Source organism: Sciurus vulgaris (assembly GCF_902686455.1).
Source record: "Sciurus vulgaris genome assembly, chromosome: 10".
NCBI classification, from domain to species: domain Eukaryota; kingdom Metazoa; phylum Chordata; class Mammalia; order Rodentia; family Sciuridae; genus Sciurus; species Sciurus vulgaris.
Window position 1 is genome coordinate 116,194,350 of NC_136470.1, and position 25,284 is coordinate 116,219,633.

The following is a 25,284-nucleotide window of genomic DNA, read 5'->3' on the forward strand; positions in this document are numbered from 1 at the left end:
AACATGGAATGCAGTCATCCTCTAGTTCGCCATCTTGGATCCCTCCTACTAACATATATTATTTGTATTTTTTTTTAAGAATTTGATGTTTTTATTTAAAAATATTTTATTAGTGCATTGTAGTTATACATAATACTGAGGTTCATTTTTATAGTTATTCAAGCACGAAATATAATTTACTCCAATTCAGTATATAGTGCTTCTCCTTTTTTTCCTTTTCTCCCTCCATTCTCCTTCCTGTATTCTACCAATCTGTCTACTGTTTTTTTTTTTTTTAAATAGATTTTTAAAAATTTGTGCATTATAGATATACATAAGGTAAAATTCACTGTGGTGCATTCATGTATGTGTATAAGAGAGTTTTGGTCAGTTTCATTCCACCATTTCTTCCTTTTCCTGTCCCTCCTCCCTCTCCATTAATCCCAGAATCCAGCCTAGATGGCTGTCAAGAGACAAATGGATATAGGAAATATGGCATATATAAAATGGAATTTTACTCAGTCATAAAGAAAAATGAAATTATGGCATTTACTGGTAAATGTTTAGATAGAACTGGATAACATCATACAAAGTGAAATAAACCAGGCCCTGAATGTCAAGTCAGGGGTTGAACATTTTTTCCCATATGTGGAAGCTAAATCAAAATAAGGAAAAAAGGGTGGAGGTCCCATAAAAATAGAAGAGAGAATATTATTTTGTTCTTGATAATTGACATTCTAACTAGTGAGATGACATCACAGTGTAGTTTTGATTTTCATTTCCTAGGTTACTAATCATGTTGAAAATTTTTTTGTATATTTTTTAACCACTTGTATTTCTTTGAGAAATTTCTAGTTATTTTGCCCATTAGTTAATTAATTAATTAATTAATTGGTGTTAAGTTTTTCAAGTTATTTATGTATTTTGGATCTTAATTCCCCTATCAGAGGAGTAGATGGCAAAGATTTTCTCCCATTCTGTAGGCTCTTCCCTCATGCTTTTGTATCCTTTGTGGTGCAGAAGCTTTTAAATTTAATGGCATCCCACTATTGGTTATTGGTTTTATTTCTTGAGTTTTAGGCAGTGTCTGTGCTAATATGTTGAAATATTGAGCCTGTTTTCTTCCAGCAGTTGTAAAGGTTTTGGTATAATCCCTAGGTCTTTGATCCACTTTGAGTTGACTTTTGTGCAGGGTGCAAGATAAGGATGTAGTTTAATTCTTCTACGTGTGGATATTCAGTTTTCTTAGCATCATTTGCTTAAAAGGCTATTTTTTTTATCAAACACTTGTTTTTGACACTTTTGTCTAGTATCAGATGTCTGTACCTATGTGGGTTTATCTCTGTGTCTTCTAGTCCATTTGTCTTCCTCTCTGCTTTGATGCCAGTGCCATGCTGTTTTTGAAGTATAATTGAGATCAGATGATATGATGCCTCTACCATTGATCTTCTTGCTCAGGATTCCTTTGGCTATTCTGAGTCTTCCATTCTTCCATATGAATTTGAAGACGTTTTGTTTTCTTACTAATTCTGTGAGGAATGTCATTGGCATTTTGATAGGGGTTGCTTTGAATCTATATATTGCTTTTTATAGTATGACCATTTTGACAATATTCATTCTGTGTATTCAAGAACATGGGGAATTTTTCTACTATCTTGTAAGGTCCTCTTTCATTCCTTTCTTCATTGTTCTGTAGTTTTCATTGTAGAGGTATTTCACGTCTTTGGTTAGATTTATTCCCATGTATTTTATTTTTTGAAACAATTGTGAAAGGGATATTTTCCCTGATTTCTTTCTCAGCAGATCAATTTATCATTAGAGTATAGGAAAGTGGTTGATTTATTTATGTTGATCTTCTAATTTACTTTTTACCGAATTTGTTCATCAACTGTAGAAGTCTTCCAGTGGAGATTTTGGGTCTTTTGGATATATCATCATACTATCAGCAAACAGAGAAAATTTGAATTCTTCTTTTCCTATCTGTATCCCTTTAATTTCCTTTTCTTGCCTGATTATTCTGGCAACAGTTTCAAGGACTGTATTGAACTATTGGTTAAGGAAGGTGAGTAGATATCATTGTCTCATTCCTTATTTTAGAGGAAATGTTTTCAGTTTTTCTCCATTCTATATGATGTTGGTGCTGGGTTTGTTGTATATGGCTTTTATTAATTGAGATGAATTTCTTCTATGTGTAAGTTCTCTAACATTTTTAACACGAATGGGTGCTTGATTTTATCAGAGACTTTTTCTACATCTATTGATATGGTCATATGATTCTTGTCCTTAATTCTATTTAATGGTGAATTACATTTTTTGATTTGTGCATCTTGAACCAATCTTGCATCCCTGGGATGAAACCCACTTGATCTTCATGTACTATTCTCTTGATGTAATTTTCAATGTGATTTGCAAATATTTTATTAAGAATTTTTCCTTCTTTGTTCATTAGGGATGATGGTCTGTAGTTTTCCTTTTTTGATATACTTATGTCTGGTTTTATTATCAGGGTGATACTAGCTTCATAGAATTAATTTGTTAGTGTCCTTTCCCTTTCTATTTCATGTAATAATGTGAGGAGGATTAGCATTAGTTCTCCTCTAAAAGTTTGATAGGCCTTGGCTGCGTGTTCATCTAGTCCCGGGCTTTACTTTGTTGGAAAGCTTTTAATTGCTGCTTTAATCTTACTGCTTCACTTGGGTTTGTTGACATTTCTGTATCCTCATAGTTCATTTTTGTATAGGTTATATGTGTCTAGAAATTTGTCAATATCTTTTAGATTTTCTAGTTTATTTATTGGAGTATAAATTTTCAAAAATCCTTTGGATTTTAAAAGTGTCTTGTGATATCTTATTTTTTTATTTTTTTATTTTTTATTTTTTTTATTGTAAACAAATGGGATACATGTTGTTTCTCTGTACATGGCGTAAAGGCATACCATTTGTGTAATCATAAATTTACATAGAGTAATGTTGTTTGATTCATTCTGTTATTTTTTCCCTTCCCCCCACCCCTCCCACCCCTCTTTACCCTCTATACAGTACTTCCTTCCTCCATACTTGCCCCCCTCCCTAACCCTAACTCTAACCCTAACACTAACCCTTCCCTCCCCCCCATTATGTGTCATCCTCCACTTATTAGCGATATCATTCGTCCTTTGGCTTTTTGAGATTGGCTTATCTCACTTAGCATGACATTCTCCAATTTCATCCATTTGCCTGCAAATGCCATAATTTTATCATTCTTTATGGCTGAGTAATATTCCATTGTATATATATACCACAGTTTCTTTATCCACTCATCAATTGAAGGGCATCTAGGTTGGTTCCACAGTCTGGCTGTTGTGAATTGAGCAGCTATGAACATTGATGTGGCTGTGTCTCTGTAGTATGCTGATTTTAAGTCCTTTGGGTATAGGCCAAGGAGTGGGATAGCTGGGTCAAATGGCGGGTCCATTCCAAGTTTTCTAAGGAATCTCCACACTGCTTTCCAGAGTGGCTGCACTAATTTGCAGCCCCACCAGCAATGTATGAGTGTACCTTTCTCCCCACATCCTCGCCAACACCTGTTGTTGCTCGTATTCTTGATAATCGCCATTCTAATTGGGGTGAGATGGAATCTTAGGGTGGTTTTGATTTGCATTTCTATTATTACTAGAGATGTTGAACATTTTTCCATATGTTTGTTGATTGCTTGTAGATCTTCTGTGAAGTGTCTATTCATTTCCTTAGCCCATTTGTCCACTGGATTATTTGAATTCTTGGAGTAGAGTTTTTTGAGTTCTTTATAGATTCTGAAGATTAGTGCTCTATCTGAAGTATGATTGGCAAAGATATTCTCCCACTCTGTAGGCTCTTTCTTCACATTGCTGATAGTTTCCTTTGCTGAGAGAAAGCTATTTAGTTTGAATCTATCCCAGTGGCTGATTCTAGCTTTTATTTCTTGTGCTCTGGGAGTCCTGTTAAGGAAGTCTGATCCTGGACCAACAAGGTGAAGATTTGGACCCACTTTTTCATCTATAATCTGCAGGGTCTCTGGTCTGATTCCGAGGTCCTTAATCCACTTTGAGTTTAGTTTCGTGCATGGTGAGAGATATGGGTTTAGTTTCATTCTGTTGCATATGGATTTCCAATTCTCCCAGCACCATTTGTTGAAGAGGCTATCTTTTCTCCATTGCATATTTTTGGCACCTTTGTCTAGTATGAGAAAATTGTATTTATTTGGGTTTGTGTCCGTGTCCTCTATTCTGTACCATTGATCTACCTGTCTACTTTGGTACCAAAACCATGCCGTTTTTGTTACTATTGCTTTGTAGTAGAGTTGAAAATCTGGTATTGCAATACCCCCTGTTTCACTCTTCCTGCTAAGGATTGCTTTAGCTATTCTGGGTTTCTTATTCTTCCAGATGAATTTCATAATTGCTTGCTCTATTTCTGTAAGGTACGTCATTGTGATTTTAATTGGAATTGCATTGAATTTGTATAGCACTTTAGGTAGTATGGCCATTTTGACAATATTAATTCTTCCTATCCAAGAACATGGAAGATCTTTCCATCTTCTAATGTGTTCTTTAATTTCTTTCTTTAGTGTTGTATAGTTCTCATTGTAGAGGTCTTTCACCTCTTTTGTGAGATTGATTCCCAAGTATTTTATTTTTTTTTTGAGGCTATTGCGAATGGGGTAGTTTTCCTAATTATTCTTTCCAAAGATTCATCACTTATGTATAAAAATGCGTTGGATTTATGGGCATTGATCTTGTAACCTGCTACTTCACTGAATTCACTTATGAGTTCTAAGAGTTTTCTGGTGGAATTTCCAGGTTCCTCTAAATATATAATCATGTCATCTGCGAACAGGGATAGTTTGAGTTCTTCTTTTCCAATTCGTATCCCTTTAATTTCTTTGGTTTGTCTAATTGCTCTGGCCAGAGTCTCAAGAACGATGTTGAATAGAAGTGGTGAAAGAGGGCATCCCTGCCTTGTTCCAGTTTTTAGGGGGAATGCTTTCAGTTTTTCACCATTTAGAATGATATTAGCCATGGGCTTAGCATAAATGGCCTTTACAATGTTAAGGAATGTTCCCACTATCCCTATTTTTTCTAGTGTTTTGAGCACGAAGGGGTGCTGTATTTTATCAAATGCTTTTTCTGCATCTATTGAAATAATCATGTGATTCTTGACTTTAAGTCTACTAATATGGTGAATTACGTTTATTGATTTTCTGATGTTAAACCAACCTTGCATCCCTGGGATGAAACCCACTTGATCATTGTGCACTATCTTTTTAATATGTTTTTGTATGCAATTTGCTAAAATTTTGTTGAGAATTTTTGCGTCGATGTTCATTAAGGATATTGGTCTGAAATTTTCTTTCCTTGATGAGTCTCTGTCTGGTTTAGGTATCAGGGTGATATTGGCTTCATAGAATGAGTTTGGGAGGGTTCCCTCCTCTTCTATTTTATGGAATACTTTGAGAAGTATTGGAATGAGCTCTTCTTTAAAGGTTTTGTAGAACTCGGCTGAGAATCCATCTGGTCCCGGACTTTTCTTTGTTGGTAGGCTTTTGATGACTTTTTCTATTTCAGTACTTGAAATTGGTCTATTTAAATTGTGTATGTCCTCCTCGTTCAATTTAGGCAATTCATATGTCTCTAGAAACCTGTTGATGCCTTCAAAATTTTCTATTTTGTTGGAGTATAGATTTTCAAAATAGCTTCTAATTATGTTTTGTATTTCAATCCTGTCTGTTGTGATATTTCCTTGTTCATTCCGAATTTTAGTGATTTGGGTTTTCTCTCGTCTTCTCTTTGTTAGTGTGGCTAAAGGTTTATCAATTTTGTTTATTTTTTCGAAGAACCAACTATTTATTTTGTCAATTTTTTGTATTGTTTCTTTTGTTTCAATTTCATTGATTTCAGCTCTGAGTTTAACTATTTCCTGTCTTCTACTACTTTTGGTGCTGTTCTGTTCTTCGTTTTCTAGGGCTTTGAGCTGTAGTGTTAGGTCGTTCATTTGTTGAGTTTTACTTCTTTTATTAAATGCGCTCCATGAAATAAATTTCCCTCTAAGTACTGCTTTCATAGTGTCCCAGAGATTTGATATGATGTTTCTTTGTTCTCATTTACCTCTAAGAATTTTTTAATTTCCTTCCTAATATCTTCTGTTATCCATTCATCATATAATAGCATATTGTTTAATCTCTAGATGTTGGAATAGTTTCTGTGTTTTACTCTTTCATTTATTTCTAACTTCAATCCATTATGATCTGATAGAATACATGGTAGTGTCTCTACCTTCTTGTATTTGCTAACATTAGCTTTGTGGCATAATATATGGTCTATTTTAGAGAAGGATCCGTGTGCTGCTGAGAAGAAAGTGTATTCGCTCTTGGTTGGATGGTATATTCTATAAATGTCCGTTAAGTCTAAATTATTGATTGTGTTATTGAGATCTATGGTTTCTTTGTTCAATTTTTGTCTGGAAGATCTGTCCAGTGGTGAGAGAGGCGTGTTAAAATCACCTAGTATTATTGTGTTATGGTCTATTTGGTTTCTGAAATTGAGAAGGATTTGTTTGACATACATGGATGAGCCACTGTTTGGGGCATAGATGTTTATGATTGTTATATCTTGCTGATTTATGCTTCCCTTAAGCAGTACGAAATGTCCTTCTTTATTCCTTCTGCCTAACTTTGGCTTGAAGTCCACATTATCTGAAATGAGGATGGATACTCCAGCTTTTTTGCTGAGTCCATGTGCATGGTATGTTTTTCCCCATCCTTTCACCTTTAGTCTATGGGTATCTTTTTCTATGAGGTGAGTCTCTTGCAGGCAACATATTGTTGGATCTTTCTTTTTAATCCAATCTGCCAGTCTATGTCTTTTGATTGATGAATTCAGGCCATTAACATTCAGGGTTATTATAGAGATATGATTTGGTTTCCCGGTCATTTGGTTCATTTTTAAAATTTTATTTATTTATTTGTTTGACACAAATTGTTTCCTCCTTTATTTGACAATTCCTTTAGGATAATTCCTCCCTTTGCTGATTTGCTTCTTTGTTTTTCATCTCTTCCTCATGGAATATTCTGCTGAGAATGTTCTGTAATGCTGGCTTTGTTTTTGTAAATTCTTTTAGCTTTTGTTTATCATGGAAGGATTTTATTTCTACGTCAAATTTGAAGGTAAGTTTTGCTGGGTATAAGATTCTTGGTTGGCATCCATTTTCTTTCAGGGCTTGAAAAATGTTGTTCCTGGCCCTTCTAGCTTTTAGGGTCTGGATTGAAAAATCTGCTGATATCCGTATTGGTTCCCCCCTGAATGTAATTTTGTTCTTTTCTGTCACAGCCTTTAAAATTCTGTCTTTATTTTGTATGTTCGTTATTTTCATTATAATGTGCCTTGGTGTGGGTCTGTTGTAATTTTGTGTATTTGGAGTCCTATAAGCCTCTTGAACTTGATTTTCCATTTCATTCTTCAGATTTGGGAAATTTTCTGATATTATTTCATTGAATAAATTGTTCATTCCTTTGGCTTGTTTCTCTAGGCCTTCCTCAATCCCAATAATTCTTAAATTTGGCCTTTTCATGATATCCCATAGTTCTTGTAGATTCTGTTCATGATTTCTTACCATCTTCTCTGTTTGTTCAACTTTGTTTTCAAGGTTAAATATTTTGTCTTCAATGTCTGAGGTTCTGTCTTCCAGGTGTTCTATCCTATTGGATATGCTTTCTATGGAGTTCTTAATTTGGTTTATTGTTTCCTTCATGTCAAGGATTTCTGTTTGGTTTTTTTTCAATATCTCTAACTCTTTATTGAAATGATCTTTTGCTTCCTGTATTTGCTCTTTTAACTGTCGATTGGTGCAATCATTCAATGCTTGCATTTGCTCTTTCATCTCATCGTTTGCTTCTCTGATCATTTTAATTATGTACATTCTGAACTCCTTTTCTGTCATTTCTTCTGCCATGCTGTCACTGGGTTTTATTGATGTAACATCTAGATTTGTTTGCAGCATTTTCTGTCCTTGTTTTCTCATATTGTTCAGGTATCAGTGGACCTCTGAGATATTGCAGATTTCCTCTATTGATTTACAATGTCCCTGAAGATTTCTATATATATCCCCCCTTAGCCTTCAGTAGCCTAATGTCTTGGAGGAAGTTGATACTGCGGTGCTCCACAAGGAAGCTGCCTCTCTAGGAGTGGTGGCCTTCAGGTGGGGTATAATCCCTGCTAGTGGGCAGAGGTGCCTCCACTTGTTGACCAATGATCATCCAAAGGGGACCTAGGCTGCAGGGTGAGGCAAGGCCTGTTTGGGCCTGAGTCTCTAGTTTTACCGTCCTTGTGGGGAAACCTCATCCGGCAGGGATGACTCACCCGGTGGGGAGGTCTCGCTGGTCAGTTCCCTCCTAGAGGTTCCCCTCAATTTACAGCTACCGCCTGGGCTGGGCTGCCTTCCTCTGCAAAGTTCCCAGGGGCCCGGCCCTACCTCCTGGGCCTGGGAGCCTCACCCTTTGCAGATGAATCTCCTTAGGCTGCCCCTCCTCAGAGAATCTGCCCGCAGGCCTGGAACCTTCGCTCCGCCCTAAGTGTGTCTCTGTGCGGCTCTTCCACCCAAAAGCCTCCTAGATCCTGGTTCCCTGCTCTGCACCTAATCGCCTGGCTATGCGGCCCCTCCTCTGAGCAGCCACCTTGGGCCCCTTACAATCGCTCTGAGACCCAGAGACCCGCCACACGCCTCTTCCTCCAGACAGCCGCCCAGTATTCCGGTGCGGTCACTAGGAGTCCAAGAAACTCACTGCGTGCCTCCACCTCCCACCAGCCACCCGTAGCCCTGGGCAATGAATCACTCCTATTCGAAGTGACCCTCCCCATTCCTCCTCCTTCTCCAGATAACCCCCCCGAGTGTTCAGGAGCGGTCGCTCTGATTGGCTCTGAATCCACGTGACCCGTTGCACTGGTCCTCTGGGCAACCGCCCGGAGCTCTGGTGCGGCCACTCAAGACTAAGCGACCCACCACGCTTCTCCTCCAGGCAGCCCCCCTGTGTTCAGGCGCTGTCACTTTAAGTCCATACAACGCACCACTCGCCTTCTCCTCTGAGCAGCCGCCTGGAGCGCTAATGCAGTCACTGCGAGTCCAAACGACCCGCCACGCTCCTCCTCCTCCTCCTCCTCTGGGCAGGCCCCCGTGGTCAGAAGTGGTCTGAGTCCAAACAGCTCGCCACGCAGCCCCGCTTCTGGCAACCGCCTGTAGCTCTGGTGTAGTCACTCTTAATCCAAGCGGCCGTGCTCCTCTTCCTTCTCCTCGTCCTCAGGGCAGGTCCCAGTGTTCAGAAGCAGTCGTTCTGAGTCCAAACAGCTCGCCGCGCAGCTTCTCCTCTGGCAACCGCCTGTAGCTCTGGTGCAGTCACTCCGAATCCAAGCGGCCACGTTCCTCCTCCTCCTCCTCAGGGCAGGTCCCGGTGTTCTGAGTCCACACAGCTCTCCTCGCCACTCCTCCCCTGGGCAGCCGCCGGAGCCCCAGTGGTTGCTCCGAGTCCCAGCCCTGTGCCGAGTGGCCTCCTTTGCGGCACTCCTAGTTGTCCGCGTTCACTGCTCCAGCGGGGCTAGGGGTGTCTCGCCGGCAGCTCTACTTCACAAAGTTTCCTGCATTCCGGGACCACCATCCCATCCGGGACGCCTTTCCAACGGGTGAGAGTCACCCGGCTGCTTTGAGTTGGTCCCAAGTGTCTTAATATCTCCTCTTTTGATTCCTGAGTCCTGGAGCAACATGAAATGCAGCCACCCTCTAGGCCGCCATCTTGAAACCTCCGTGATATCTTATTTTTCATCTCTAATTTTGTTGATTTGGGTCTTCTCCTTCTTTTGGTTAGTTTGGCCATGGCTTCATCAGTCTTATTTATTTTTCAGAGTATCAAGTCTTTGTTATAGTGATCCTTTGTATGTATTTTGGAAATTGTTAAAATATGTGATGCAATGCCTAAAATGTTTACCATGAATGAAATTTAGTACAGAATGTTTTACAAACATCACTGCTATCTGGTTCCAAATACTTCAAACAGAAAGCACTACATCTATTAAGCAGTCATGTTTTTCCACGTCCTAGTCCTGAGAACCTCTTGTTTTCTATCTCTTTGAATTTACCTATCCTGAATAATTCACATAATTGGAATTACAGAATACATGCCTTTGTTTCTGGTTTCTTTCAGTCAGCATAATTTTTTCAAGGAACATCAATTCTATAGTATGGGTCAATATGTTATATCTTTTTATAATTGAAATACATTGCGTAGAGATACTTTGTTCATTTATCCATTATTCAGTAATGGACATTTGTGTTGTGTTCTGCTTTTTGACTATTGTTTTTTTTTCTTTTTTAAAATTATTTATTTTTCTATTTTTTACAGATTGCATTTTGATTTATTGTACACAAATGGGGTACATCATGTCATTTCTATGGTTGTATACGATGTAGATTCATACTGTTCATATAATCATACATGTACATAAGGTAGTGATGTCTGTCTCATTCCACGATTTTTCATACCCCCCATTTCCTACTACATATTCTAAAGTTCCTCCATTTTTATCTCACTCCCTACCCCCGCAACCCCCATTATATATCATCCTCCACTTATCAGGGAAAACATTCGGCCTTTGTGTTTTTAGGATTGGCTTATTTCACTTAGCATGATAATCTCCAATTCCATCCATTATCTGCAAATGCCATAATATTATTATTCTTTATGGCTGAATAATATTCCATTTGTATATATACCACAGTTTCTTTAGCCCTTCATCAATTGAAGGACATCTAGGTTGGATCCACAATTTAGCTATTGTGAATTGAGCTGAAGTAAACATTGATGTGGCTGCATCACTGTATTATGCTGATTTTAAGTCCTTTGTGTATAAACTGAGGAGTGGAATAGCTGGTTCAAAAGGGGGGTTCATTCCAAGTATTCTGAGGATTCTCCATACTGCTTTCCAGAGTGATTGCACCAATTCGCAACTCCACCAGCATTGTAAAAGTGTGCCTTTTTCCACACATCCACGCCAACATCTGTTATTGTTTGTATTCTTGATAATAACCATTCTAATTGGAGTAAGATGAAATCTTCAAGTTGTTTTAATTTGCATTTCTCTAATTACTAGAGATGTCAAACACCTTTTCATATATTTATTAATTGCCTGTATGTCTTCTGTAAAGTATCTGTCCAGTTCCTTGACCCATTAATTGATTGGGTTCTTTGGTGTAAAGTTTTGTAAGTTCTTTATAAATTTTGGAGTTAAGTACTCAATCTGAAGTGTGAGTGGAAAAGATTTTTTTCCCACTCTGTAGGCTCTCTTTTCACATTATTGATTGTATCCTATGCTGAGAAAAATCTTTTTAGTTTGAGTCCATCCCATTTATTGATTCTTGCTTTGATTTCTTGTGCTTTGGGAATCGTGTTAAGGAAATCTGATCCTAAGCCAAATGATGACTATTTGGGCCTACTTTGTCTTCTACTAGGTGTAGTGTCTCTGGTCTAATTCCTATGTCCTCTATCCATTTTGAGTTGAGTTTTGTGCAGGGTGAGAGATAGGGGTTTAATTTCATTTTACTGCACATGGATTTCCAGTTTCGCCAGCACCATTTGTTGAACAGGCTATCTTTTCTCCATTGTATGTTTTTGCCTCCTTTGTCTAGTATGAGGTGACTGTACCTATGTGGTTTTGTCTTTGTGTCTTCTATTCTCTACAATTGGTCTGTCTGTCTATTTTGGCGCCAATACCATGCTGTTTTTCTTACTATTGCTCTGTAGTACAGTTTAAGGTCTAGTATTGTGATACTTCCTGCTTCATTTTATCTGCTCAGGATTGTTTTGGCTATTTGAGGTCTCTTGTTCTTCCAGATGAAGTTCATGATTGCTTTCTCTATTTCTATGAGGAATGTCATTGGGATTTTAATTGGAATTGCAGTCAATCTGTATAGCACCTTTGGTAGAGTGGTCATTTTGACAGTGTTAATTCTGCCTATCGAAGAACATGGGAGATCTTTCCATCTTCGAAGGTTTTCTTCAATTTCTTTCTTTAGTGTTCCGTAGTTTTCATTGTAGAGGTCTTTCACCTCTTTTGTTAGATTAATTCCCAAGGTTTTTTTTTTTTTTTTTTTTTTTTTTTGAGGTTATTGTGAACAGAGTGGTTTTCCTAATTTCTCCTTGAGAGGATTCATCACTTATGAATAGAAATGCATTAGGTTTACGTGTATTGATTTTATATCCTGCTACTTTGCTGAATTCATTTATTAGTTCTAGAAGTTTTCTAGTGGAGTATTCGGATCCTCTATATATAGAATCATGTCATCAGCAAATAGTGACAGCTTTAGTTCTTCTTTTTCTATTTGTATCCCTTTAATATCTTTGGTCTGTCTAATTGCTCTGGCTAATATTTCAAGGACAGTGTTGAATAGAAGTGTTGAAAGAGTGCATCCCTGTCTTGTTCCAGTTTTCACAGGGAATGTTTTCAGTTTTTTTTTCCATTAAGAATGATGTTGGCTTTGGGCTTGGCATAGACAGCCTTTACAATGTTTAGGTATGTCCCTACTATTCCTATTTTTTCTAGTGTTTTAAGCATGAAGCAGTGCTATATTTTATCGAATGCTTTCTCAGCATCTATTGAAATAATCATGTATTTCTTAACTTTAAATCTGTTGATGTGATGAATTACATTTATTGATTTCCTGATATTGACCCAACATTGGATCCCTGGGATAAACCATACTTGATCATGGTGCACTATCTTTTAAATATATTTTTGTATGCCATTTGCCAGAATTTTGTTAAGGATTTTTACATCTATGTTCATCAGGGATAATGGTCTAAAGTTTTCTTTCCTTGATGAATCTTTGTCTGGTTTTGGTATCAGAGTGATGTTAGCATCATAGAATGAGTTTGCAAGAGTTCCCTCCTTTTCTATTTCCTGGAATACTTTGAGGAGTATTGGTATTAGTTCTTCCTGAAAGGTCTTGTAGAATTCAGCTAAGAATCCATCTGGTCCTGGGCTTTTCTTAGTTGGTAGACTTTTGACGGCTTCTTCTATTTTGTTGCTTGAGATTAATCTGTTTAACTTGTGTATGTCTTCCTGATTCAGTTTGGGAGGCTCTTATGTCTCTAAAAATTTGTCAATGTCTTTGATATTTTCTATTTTGTTGGCATATAGATTTTCAAAGTAGCTTCTAATTATGTTATGTACGATGGTGTCTGTCATGATCTTTCCTTTTCATCACAAATTCTAGTAATTTGAGTTTTCTTTCTCCTCTTTGTTAGTGTGGCTAGGGGTTTATCAATTTTGTTTACTTTTTCAAAGAACCATCTTTTTGTCAATTTTTTTGAATTGTTTCTCTGTTTCAATTTCATTGATTTTAACTGTTTCCTTTCTTCTACTATTTTTGGTGTTGATATCTTCTTTTTCTAGGACTTTGAGGTGTAATGTTAGGTCATTTAGTTGTTGACATTTTATTTTTTTAATGTATGAGCTCAATGCAATGAACTTTCCTCTTAGGACTGCTTTCAGAGAGTCCCAGAGATTTTGATATGTTATGCCATTGTTCTCATTTACCTCTAAGAATTTTTTTTATTTCTTCCCTGATGTTTTCTGTTATCATTGCATCATTCAATAGCATATTATTCAGTCTCTAGTTGTAGGAGTAGTTTTTGTTTGTTATTTTATTATTCATTTCTAATTGCATTCCATTATGGTCTGATAGGATACAGAGTAGAATCTCTGTTTGTTTGTATTTACTAATGTCTTCTTTGTAGCAGAGCATATGGTCTATTTTGGAGAAGGATCATCAGCTGCTAAGAAGAAAGTATATTCGCGTGATGAGGGATAAAATACTCTGAATGTCCATTAAGTCCATATCATTGATTGTATTATTTAGTTCTATAGTTTCTTTGTTTAGGTTTTGTTTGGAGGATCTATCCAGTGGTGAGAGTAGTATGTTAAAGTCCCCCACAATTATTGTTTTTTGATCTGTTTGATTCTTAAAATTGAGAAGGGTTTGTTTGATGTACATAGATATTTATGACTCCATTGTTTGGGTCATAAATATTAAAATTGTTATATCTTGCTGATTTATGTTTCCCTTAAGCAGTATGAAATGTCCTTCTTTATCCCTTCTGACTAACTTAGGTTTGAAGTCCACTTTATCTAATATGAGGATGGAGCCCCTGATTTTTTCCTGGGTCCATGTGCATGCTATGTTTTTCCCCATTTCTTCACCTTTATTCTGTGGACGTCTTTTTCTATGAGATGAGTCTCTTGAAGGCAGCATATTGTTGGGTCTGTCTTTTTAATTCAGTGTGTCAGTTTATGTCTTTTGATTATTGAATTTGGGCCATTGACATTCAGGGTTATTATTGTGATATGATTTGTATTCCTGGTCATTTTGGCCTATTTTTGGTTTTTAACTTGACTTGGTTTCTCCTTTGATTGGCCTTTCCCTTAAGGTAGTTCCTCCCCTTGCTGACTTGTATTTTTGTTTTTCACTTCCTCCTCACGAAATATTTTGCTGAGAATGTTCTGTAGTGCAGGTTTTCTATTTGTAGAATCTTTTAACTTGTGTTTATTGTGGAAAGATTTTATTTCATCATCAAATCTGAAGGGTTTTGCTTGGTATAAGATTCTTGGTGGGCATCCATGTTCTTACAGGGCTTGAAATTTATTGTTCTAGAGCCTTCTTGCTTTTAAGGTCTGGGCTGATTAATCTGCTGATATCTGTATTGGTTTCTTTCCCCTAATATGTAATCTGACACTTTTCTCTCACAGCCTTTAAAATTCTTTTATTATGTATGTGAGGTATTTTCATTATAATGTGGATCTTGGTGTGGGTCTGTTGTAATTTTTTTGAACCTGGTGTTCTGTAAGCCTCTTGTATTTGATTTTCCATTTTATGTTTGCAGGTTTGGGAAATTTTCTGATACTATTTTGTTGAATAGGTTGTTCATTCCTTTGGTTTATATCTCTTTGCCTTCCTCAGTCCCAATAATTCTTAAATTCGGTCTTTTCATGATATCCCATAATTCTTGGCTTTTCCATTTTTTATTTCTTAACATCTCAGTTTGTTCAACTTTATTTTCAAGATTAAATATTTTATCTTTATTGTTTGAGATTCTCTCTTTCATGAGATCTATTCTGTTGGTGATGCTTTCTGTTGAGTTTTTAATTTGGTTTATTGTTTCTTTGATTTCAAGTATTTGTTTTTTTCAGATTCTTTATCTCTTCATTGAAGTGTTCTTTTGCCTCCTGCATTTGCCCTTTTAACTGTTTATTGGAAGGATCATGCATTGCCTGCATTTACTCTCATCTTTTGCTTCATGAATCATTTTAGTCATGCAGATTCTAAACTCTTTTTCTGTAATTTCTATTGCCATGCTGTCATTGGATTCTATCACAATAGCATCTTGGTTTGTTTGGGACACTTTCTTCCCCTGTTTTTTCATAGTTTCTGTGTATTCCCCTCGAACAGTGAAGATCTGAGGTACTGAACTCCCCCTGTGGGCTTATTATGACCCTGCAGTTTTGGAGTACTTCTCCTTTGAAGGGGAGATCAATACCAGTAGCACCCAATACAGAGAAAATGCAGCCCTGAAGCAGATAGCCCCTATAAAGATTTTAACATTATTTATTAATAAGGATGAGTTCAATTATTATTTACAGTATTTCTAGTTTTGAATGAAGAGGATGGGGAAGGGTGCAGGATGTAAGCGAGTAATTAGAGATACCTGTCAGAAGGCCTCCAATCTCCTGTAGGTTTCTGAGGAAAGGAGCTGCCCTTCCAATTATGGTGGCCACGCCCTCAGGAATATTTCAGAATGTCTGCAGCAGCCTCCAAAGATGCTGGGGAGCCCCAGCGAGAGCACACCAAGTCAGCGTGGGGTTAGAGGGGATGGGCTCAGTGTCCAGCGTCCATCTGTGGTGGGGGAGTGGGCCTGTTGTTGACCATTGTGACTAGTACTACTGCGTTTTATAGTTTTGACAAATTATTTGCTGTCATTTGAATTGCTTTCCCCTAAATAGTTGAGAGGTGTGTTTTCTCTTGTTACTTTCAAGATTTTTTTCTTTGCTTGCAGTCAGAAGTATATGTATATTGTGTCTTGGTGTGCATTTCTTTGAATTTATTCCTTTTGGGGGATTTATTTGTTTCTTGAATCTGCAGGTTTATATCTTTTACAACATAGGGAAATTTTGTTAGTTTTTTTATTTTATATTTTTATTAGAGTGTATTTTTAAACAGACTTACAGAAAAATATTCAGAGTATAGTTTTCCTTTACCCCTACAGTTTCTACTATTATTAATGTACATTAATGTACATTTATGATGAAGCAATATTGATACACTACTAATATTACTCACTTTCATTGGGATTTATTCTTTGTATTGCATAGTTCTGTGGGTTTTATTAACAAGTGCATGATAGGGAATACTCAGCCTTATGCTACCAGGCAGGATAGTTTCAGTGCCTTAACAATGTCCTGTGTTCTACATTGTCATCCTTTCCATCTCCCATTGTAGTCTTTTTACTGTTTCTGTAGTTTTGCCTTTTGTAGAATCTCATATAGTTGGAATCATTCACTTTTTAGAGTGACTTCTTTTCCTTACCAATATTTAGTTAAATTTCCTCCATGCTTTGCTTTTGATTGCTAAGTAATATTCCACTGCATGATTGGGCTACAGTTTGTTTATTCAATCATTTATTGAAGGGCATACTTTATTGCTTCCAAGTTTTTTCATATATGAATAAAACTTATAATTTTTTGTGTGGGTTTTTTTGTGTGTATGTTTTTACGCAAACGTGGATGCATGTTTTCTACTCATTTTGGTGAATTGTATGATAAAACTCAATTGGTGAATTGTATTGTAAAGCTATATTTAGTTTTTTTTTCCTGTGTTAATTTTATAAGAAAGTCATGCATTGTCTTTCATTTTTCCTATACCATGTTGTATTCCCACATGAGTGAATAGATTTCTTATTGATCTATGTCCTCACCAGCATGACATTTCTTAATGTACTTTTTTAGTCTTTTCCTAGCCCTCTATCTCCTCTTATTCCTGACTCAATGACATGAACAATAAGTATTTTCTTGTTTTTGACATAGTTTCACAGTTCCTGAGGTTGTGATAATTTCTTTTTATTAGTGCATTATAATTATGGGGTTCATTTTGATGTATTCATAGGTACACATTACATAATTTGCCATGTTTCAATTCCTAGTACTACCCACATCCTTCCCCCTTTCTCCCCTGATTTACTTTCCTCTGCTCTATTGGTATTCCTTCTATTAATTTGTTTAACTCATGCATTACAGTCATATATACAAGTAGAATTCATTGTTCTATGTTTATACATGCACACTGGCACAGGCACCAACTTCCTTAAGCAAAGAAAACAAAAATGTGAAGAGAGAACCTACAGAATGGGAGAAAAATCTTTGCCCCACTACTCTATTAATTACTATTAACTCACGAGATTAATACCTAGAATATATAAAGAATTTTAAAAAGTTAATACCAAAAAAAAACTTTAAAAATAATTGGACAAATGATCTAAGTAGATATTTCTGAAAATAAGAAATAGAAATCAACAAATATGTGGAAAAATGTTCAAAATCCTTAGCACCCAGGGGAATGCAAATTAAAACTCAGCGAGATTTTTTTTTATTCCAGTTAGAATGGCAATCAAAAAGAATACAAATAATAATAAATACTGATGAGCATGTGGGGGAAAAGGTACACTCATACATTGTTGGTGGAACTTCACACTAGTACAACCTCTTTGGAAGACAGTATAGAGATTTCTAAAAAAATGAGGAATGAACCCACCATATGACCCAGCTATCCTGCTCTTTGGTATTTATCCAAAAGAGCTAAAATCAGCAAACTATAGTGATACATACATACCAATGTTTATGGAAGCACAGTTCACAATAACCAAGTTATAGAAACAGTCTAGGTGTCCCTCAATAGATGAGTAGATAAAGAAATTGTGGTATGTATATATGAAGGTGTTTTACTCAGTCATAAAGAAGAATGAAATTATCACATTTGTTGGCAAATGGTTGGAAGTGGAGAACATCATGCTGTGTGAAATAAGGTAGACTTAAAGTCAAGGGATGAATTTTTTTTTTTTCATGTGGAAGCTAGAGAGAGAGGATTTTTTTAAAATTTATTTTTATTGTAAACAAATGGGATACATGTTGTTTCTGTTTGTACATGGAGTAAGCATACCATTTGCATAATCATACATTTACTTAGAGTAATGATGTTTGATTCATTCTGTTATTTTTTCCTTCCCCCCCATCCCTCCCACCCCTCTATTCCCTCTATACAGTCCCTCCTGCCTCCATTCTTGCCCCCCTCCCACCCCCCAGCATGTGTCATCATCCGCTTATCAGTGAGATCATTTGTCTTTTGGATTTTTGAAATTGGCTTATCTCACTTAGCATGATATTCTCCAATTTCATCCATTTGCCTGCAAATGCCATAATTTTATTATGAGTAATATTTCATTGTGTGTGTGTGTGTGTGTGTGTGTGTGTATATATATATATATATCACAGTTTCTTTATCCATTCATCAATTGAAGGACATCTAGGTTGGTTCCACAGTCTGGCTATTGTGAATTGAGCAGCTATGAACATTGATATGGCTGTATCTCTGTAGTATGCTGATTTTAAGTCCTTTGGGTATAGGCCAAGAAGTGGGATAGCTGGGTCAAATGGTGGTTCCATTCCAAGTTTTCTAAGGAATCTCCACACTGCTCTCCAGAGTGGCAGCACTAATTTGCAGCCCCACCAGGAGAGAGGAATTTTTTAAAAAGAGGATCCCATGTTAATTGGAGTTCAGTGGACTAGAGGAACAGGATTAAAGGGGAAGGAAGAGGAATGAGAAAGGGAGTAACTGCAGAATGAAATTGGTCATTTCTTTTTATAGTTCTGTTTTCTCTTTATAGTTCAGATTATGTCATTTTATTGTCTTCCATTCTGGTTCCTGTCTCTCCTCTATTATGCTGTAGAATCCGTGCAGCTTGTTTTGTTTCTTTGGTGAAACTTTCTGGTTTATTCTATATTTTCATTGGTTTCAAGTATGAACATCATTGTTGAAACAATTTTATAATGTGTGCTTTAAGGTCTTTGTCAGATAATTTAAGCATCTTTATCCTCTTTGTGCTGACATGTATTGATTTTTATTTCATTCAGTTTGATATTTCTCTATTTCTTAGTATAACAAGGTGATTTTATACTGAGATAATTATATCTTATTTTAACCTACTCTTTCAGCTGGTTTTGGTAACTGTTCCCCTATTGGGGAAGGAGAAGATTCGCCTTGTTATTACCAAGGGAGAATAGAGGTCCATGTTTTCTCCTCAGTGACTCTGTAAACTTTCAAGAGGGAGGGATCCTCATGTTTGCTTAACAATGGAGGGTATTCCAGTTCCCTTTCAGATCTCTGACTCTTTCCTGGCTAGGAGGCATTCATAATGCCTAATGCTAATCCTATATGTATTTTAGTTTTTATTTTCAATTCTTCCTTTACAGATAACCCATAGCCATAATTTAGCTATGGTTGATGCAATTTTATGTTTTATCTTAAGTTTGTATATTCTCCCATATTCCTTGTTGGTGTAGGGTGTCTTTGTCATGAGTCAATATATGAAATTTATTATTGTAGTTCAGTTGCTCATAGCCTTGTGTGGTACAGATTCAGTTTGTAATTGGTGGTAGTGTGGGCCAGATTATAAAGACTTTTTAGGCTTCTCATGTTTTATTTGGAGGAATACATCAGGAGAAGCAGTGAACAATAGTTGGAAAACTGAAATGGTTTTTAAAACAATACATTCCTTGTCACTCAGGCAACATAGTCAAATTGTGATTAATATAAAAATGGGAATAGTTTGAAAGAAATAGAAGAAAAACTGTGTATAAAAACTCCAAATTTGATGTATTCTTGTACATCTAAATATAATCCAGAGTCTGGGTATCATTTCTCCAACCTAGATTTGGATAATCTATGAATTGTTGGTTAGATAATGATATTGCTTTGAAGATACATGGTGAGCTGAGTACATAATACCTGAGAGTGATTTAATGGTCCATCTCTAATCTGTAACTCTTTTTACAAAGCTTAAAAATTTTATTTTTATCATGCTTAAGTTAAGTTTTCTCCTGAGGATAGACCCTGATTGTATCTGTTCATGAAATTCCTACCTAATATACTACGTGCAACTCTGCATTCTAAATATGCAAAGTAGTCGATACAGTAGGAGATCCATTATCCATTGCTATTTCAGTATGTATGAGATGTTAATCACAATTTACTTTTCTAACTGGAAATCTATTTTCTTTTACAGGGTATCTTTCCTGCAAACTACATTCACTTGAAAAAAGCAATTGTCAGTAATAGGGGGTGAGTAATTTGCCTTAATAAATTTATTTATAGTTATTATAGGTTGAAAAGGAAGACTTTTTGTTCATACTATAAAATACATTGACTGTTGGGCAGAAATATACATTTATTATTATATATGATTCTGAAGACAGTTTTTTTCTTAAAATTCCAACTTTCATCTGTTTTTCTGTATCCTGGAGAATTAACTAATAGTTTTGATTTTTATAAAAATTATTATATATGAAGCATATTTAAAAATTTTTTGTGCCATTTTGAGAGTAGTCATTGATGGATTAGGAATTATATATAAATTGTTATTTTTTCTCCTGTAGTCAAATGAAAGAGCCTTTTAACATATTTAGTTGCAATTAGAAATTGAAAACAATGTTAAGGACATGCTTTAAGGATAAGACATTATTGAAAATGCATGCATAGTTCAGTCTCACACTTGGAAATATCTGATTCTGATATGAACATGCAGCTATCATAATTCTTTTAAAATTTTGTGGTGTTGGGATTTGAATACAGATCCTTACCTCTGCTAGGGAAGCACTGTACCACTCAGATATAGCCATAGTCCCTAGCATTCTTTTTGTTCTTCTTTTTACAAAACTTATAAAGACATAAGGATGTATAGAAAAAATGCATATCCTACATTAGTCTATCTTTGCAAGGAATAATCTGTCCCTTCAAGTTTATATACAAAGATTGTCAAATTCATAAATATTGGATAGAAATTGGGTGAAAAAAGGGAGTATTAGATACTCACAAACAACAAAGCATATATTTTACAAGATGCTTAAATTTTCTTCTGAAAGTGAATAGCTTATTCCAAAATGCAAAATGATATCCTTGATTTATAATAGTAGGGTCAATAATGCAAATAATCAGAGCTGAAATTGAGCAGAAACTGTATAGAGTGAGGTGAGAAAAGGGTAGTTATAGAAAATATGTACGGATACAGAAGTAGAGTGCCTTAGAAAATGCTCTTTTGATTATAAAGAATTTATCTTAAGTCTAGGAGTCATGTGCCTTATTTATAATAGCAGTAAAGGATTAGGGAATTTTTTAAAGATATATTTTTATTGTAAACAAATGGGATACATGTTGTTTCTGATTGTACATGGAGTAACACCATACCATTTGCGTAGTCATACATTTACATAGCGTAATGATGTTTGATTCATTCTGTTATTTTTTCCTTCCCCCCACCCCTCCCACCCCTCTATTCCCTCTATACAGTCCCTCCTTCCTCCATTCTTGCCCCCCTTCCACCCCCCATTATGTGTCATCATCTGCTTATCAGTGAGATCATTCACCTTTTGGATTTTTCAGATTGGCTTATCTCACTTAGCACGATATTCTCCAATTTCTTCAATTTGCCTGCAAATGCCATAATTTTATTATTCTTTATAGCTGAGTAATATTTCATTGTATATATATATATATATATATACATACCACAGTTTCTTTATCCATTCATCAATTGAAGGACATCTAGGTTGGTTCCACAGTCTGGCTATTGTGAATTGAGCAGCTATGAACATTGATGTGGCTGTATCTCTGTAGTATGCTGATTTTAAGTCCTTTGGGTATAGGCCAAGGAGTGGGATAGCTGGGTCAAATGTGTGGGTCCATTCCAAGTTTTCTAAGGAATCTCCACACTCCTAGGGAATATTTTGACTGCACAAGAATCAGTTTCTTTAGGGAAAGTATAGAACTTATGGCTGTACAAAGAATTACAAGAGTTATATTTCTTGAATGCAGTCTTTCTTCGTGATAGCAGAGAAACCTGGTTTTGGATATAAATCTTAGAAACCCATCTAGAATCAACTTTCATATCCAAATATTCAGTATTTAGTGGTCCAGAATAATAGTTGTAAAATCTATAGAAAGTATTTTTAAAAAGTTGTCTTCAGGCAGTGGAGAACAATTATAGGTAGGCTCTTGATAGTCTCTGATCCTGAAGTAAGGTATGCACAGAAGGAAAGCTCCATGTTTGCTTTGGCTTTCTTCTGCAGAGAATTTTTCAATTAGCTATTGTGTGGTAGAATAGAGTTCAGTTTCAAAGTGGTAGTCTTTCAAGGCTTCAGCAACATGGCAGAATAGGAAGCCTTGCCTCTCCCCAAACTGATTTAACAATGTTGTGTGGGACAGTTCACTCTTATGAGTGAAGGTGTTGCAGGACTCCAGAGGAGCACAAAACAGAGAATAGCCAATTTGAATCAAAGCAGTTTCACTTTTTCCATGTCATCTCCTTCCACATTCTGACCAAGTCAGTATTTGCTTCAGTCTGAGTTTCCTCTGTTTGGTCAAAAAAACAAAAAAGAGTGAGTTGAGTGTACTTTCAGTATCCCTGGCATTTTTGGTCATTCCATTGATCTCTTTTTATCTTGTTTCATTTCAAGTGCTAAAGTAACCTATGTAGTTAAATCTGTGGAAGCAGGTAAGAACAAAGAATTGGGCAGTTCACTGCAGCTAGCACAGCTCTGAGAGATTGGTGGTGCAAAACTCTGAGACTTTGATCCTAGGAGAAAGATATGAGCAGAGCATGTTTCTATTGTCCTGACCTTTTAGTGTACTTCCTTAAGATAAAGACTTAGTGTGGCCAGCATGGCTTTGAGAGATTGGGAGAATGTGAACAACCTGAGATTCCCAGGAGGAAGTGAGGAATGGTACTTGCACAACCATAGAAAAGGTTCAGAACATTCCCAGATAATTTGTGTGACTGGTGAGAGTAATTCCCTGTTGAAACCAGACCATAAACACAAGGAGAATTGTTTATATTTTCAAATGTTCACAAACAAAAGCAAAGCTGTGTGGATATGAAGAATCTGGGAAATATGATTCAACAAAAGGAACAAAATAAATAGCCAATAATTTACCCTTAAGAAATGGAGTTCTTTAATTGCTTGACAATTAAGAATAATCATCATAAAGAAGCTTAATGAATTATAAGAAAATAGAGATGGACAACTAAACTAAATCAGGGAAATGATAGACAATATGACTGGCAGATAGAAACCATAAGGGGGAAAAGAACTAAACATAAATTCTGGAGCTGAAAAATACAATACTGCACTAGAAAGGTTGAATAGAACAGTGTTCTTGATCAAATAGAAGAATCAGTGAACTCAGAGATAGGTTACTTAAAATTATCTGTTCAGAGAAACAAAAGGAAGAAAGAATAAGAGAGAGAAGAAAGCCTAAGGAGTGTATATGATGCTAGGAAGCAAAATAGGATATATAATTTGGAATTACCAGAATGACAATTGAGAGAGAAAGGGTAAAAAAAAACTTATTTAAAGAATAATGGCTGAAAACTTCCCAATCTTGAGAGGGAAATGGACATCAATATTGAAGCCCGAAGAACTTATTAAAATTAATTTATAACTATCAATACATGTTATAATCAAACTTTGAAAAGTCAAAGATAAAAAATTTAAAAGCTGCCAGAGAACAGGGACTAATAATATATAATGAAGACTTCCATAAGACTGTTAGCACATTTCTTAGCAGAAACATTTCAGTACAAAGGTAGTGGAATAATGTATTCAAAGTACTAAAGGGAACCCCCTGCCCCAACCTACCAAGGTTTCTGTACCCAGGCCAGGTGCAGTAGCACAGTCCTATAATTCCAGAAGCTCAGGAGGTTGAGGCAGGAGGATTGCAAGTTCAAAGCCAGCCTTAGCAACTTAGTGAGACCCTAAGTAACTCAGCAAGACTCTGTCTCTTAAAAAAATATATATATGTAAATGTATATGTATATGTATATATGTATATATATGTGGCTGGGGATTTGGCTTAGTGGTTAAGCATCCCGGGTTTAATCCTTGGTACCAAAAACCAAACAAACAAACACCCCATTTCTTGATCAAAATTGTAATCGGTTATACTCCAAGTATGTATAATATGTCAAAATACACCCTACTGTCATGTATATCTAAATAAAACATTTAAAAACAAATAAAACATTTCAAAAACCCATTTCTGTACCCAGAAAGATTCTACTTCAAAGATGAAAGTGAGAGAAAAGATTTCCCAGGCAATAATAGCTAAGGAAGTTCATTACCACTTGACCTACATTACTAAAAGTGCTGAATAGATTTCTTTAAGTTGGAACAACTTAAAGCAACATGAAAGCCTATGAAAATACAGAACTTATGTGTAACGGCAAATGTATTGAAATATACAGAACACTGTCATGTTATACTGATGTCATGTAAATCACTTATTCTAGTATTAAAGTTAAAACACAGAAGTATTAAGAATAACTCTAGCTATAACAGTTTTCATCCGAGACATAATAAATGTTAATTGGGAACATCAATAATAAGATTTGTGGTAGGAATTAAAATTGTAGAGTTTTTATGTGATTCAGTGTGTTAACTCCATGAGATCAAAAAAGGGTGTTATATTTTACATAAGCCTCATGGTGACCACAAAGCAAATACTTGTAAAAGATAGGAGAAAAAGAGAATGGAAGATTATAATTGTTCATGGAAGATATCATGAGGGCATAGACACAGGTGTTCACTGGAGTGAGAACAAGAGATAAAGTAGTGTATAAATGTTGGAGTTAGAGCTGACAAGAAATTTCTAGTAGCAGGTAGACAAAAGAGAAATCCAGATGACTCCAGGGTTTTTGGTCTGAATAAGGATGTAGTTGCTGCTTACATAGATGCAGAAGTTTGGGAAGGTACAAAACCAAATAATTCAATTTTGCATATGTTAAATTTGAAATGACTTTCAGAGATATCAAATAGGCAGTTAGCTGAGTGTGGAGTTTTGGGATAAAGTTGGAAATCATTAATATTCAGACAGTATCTAAAGCCAGGGGACTGGGTGAAAACACTAAAGGAGTTAATGTAGATGGAAAGGA

At 36.0% G+C, this 25,284-nt stretch overlaps 1 protein-coding gene across 13 annotated transcripts in view; it reads left to right on the plus strand.

Annotated features, from left to right (window-relative positions):
• The window catches only part of DOCK3 (dedicator of cytokinesis 3), a 726,815-nt gene that overhangs the window by 215,722 nt on the left and 485,809 nt on the right, over positions 1 to 25,284 (plus strand). For all 13 annotated transcript variants that reach the window (XR_013757339.1, XM_079101030.1, XM_079101031.1 and 10 more), the window contains exon 4: positions 20,365 to 20,420. Coding sequence is in view for 12 of the 13 variants with exons in the window: in XM_079101030.1 (XP_078957156.1) it covers positions 20,365 to 20,420 (56 nt within the window). In the remaining variant the exon portion in view is untranslated. The remainder of the gene's footprint in view (positions 1 to 20,364; positions 20,421 to 25,284) is intronic.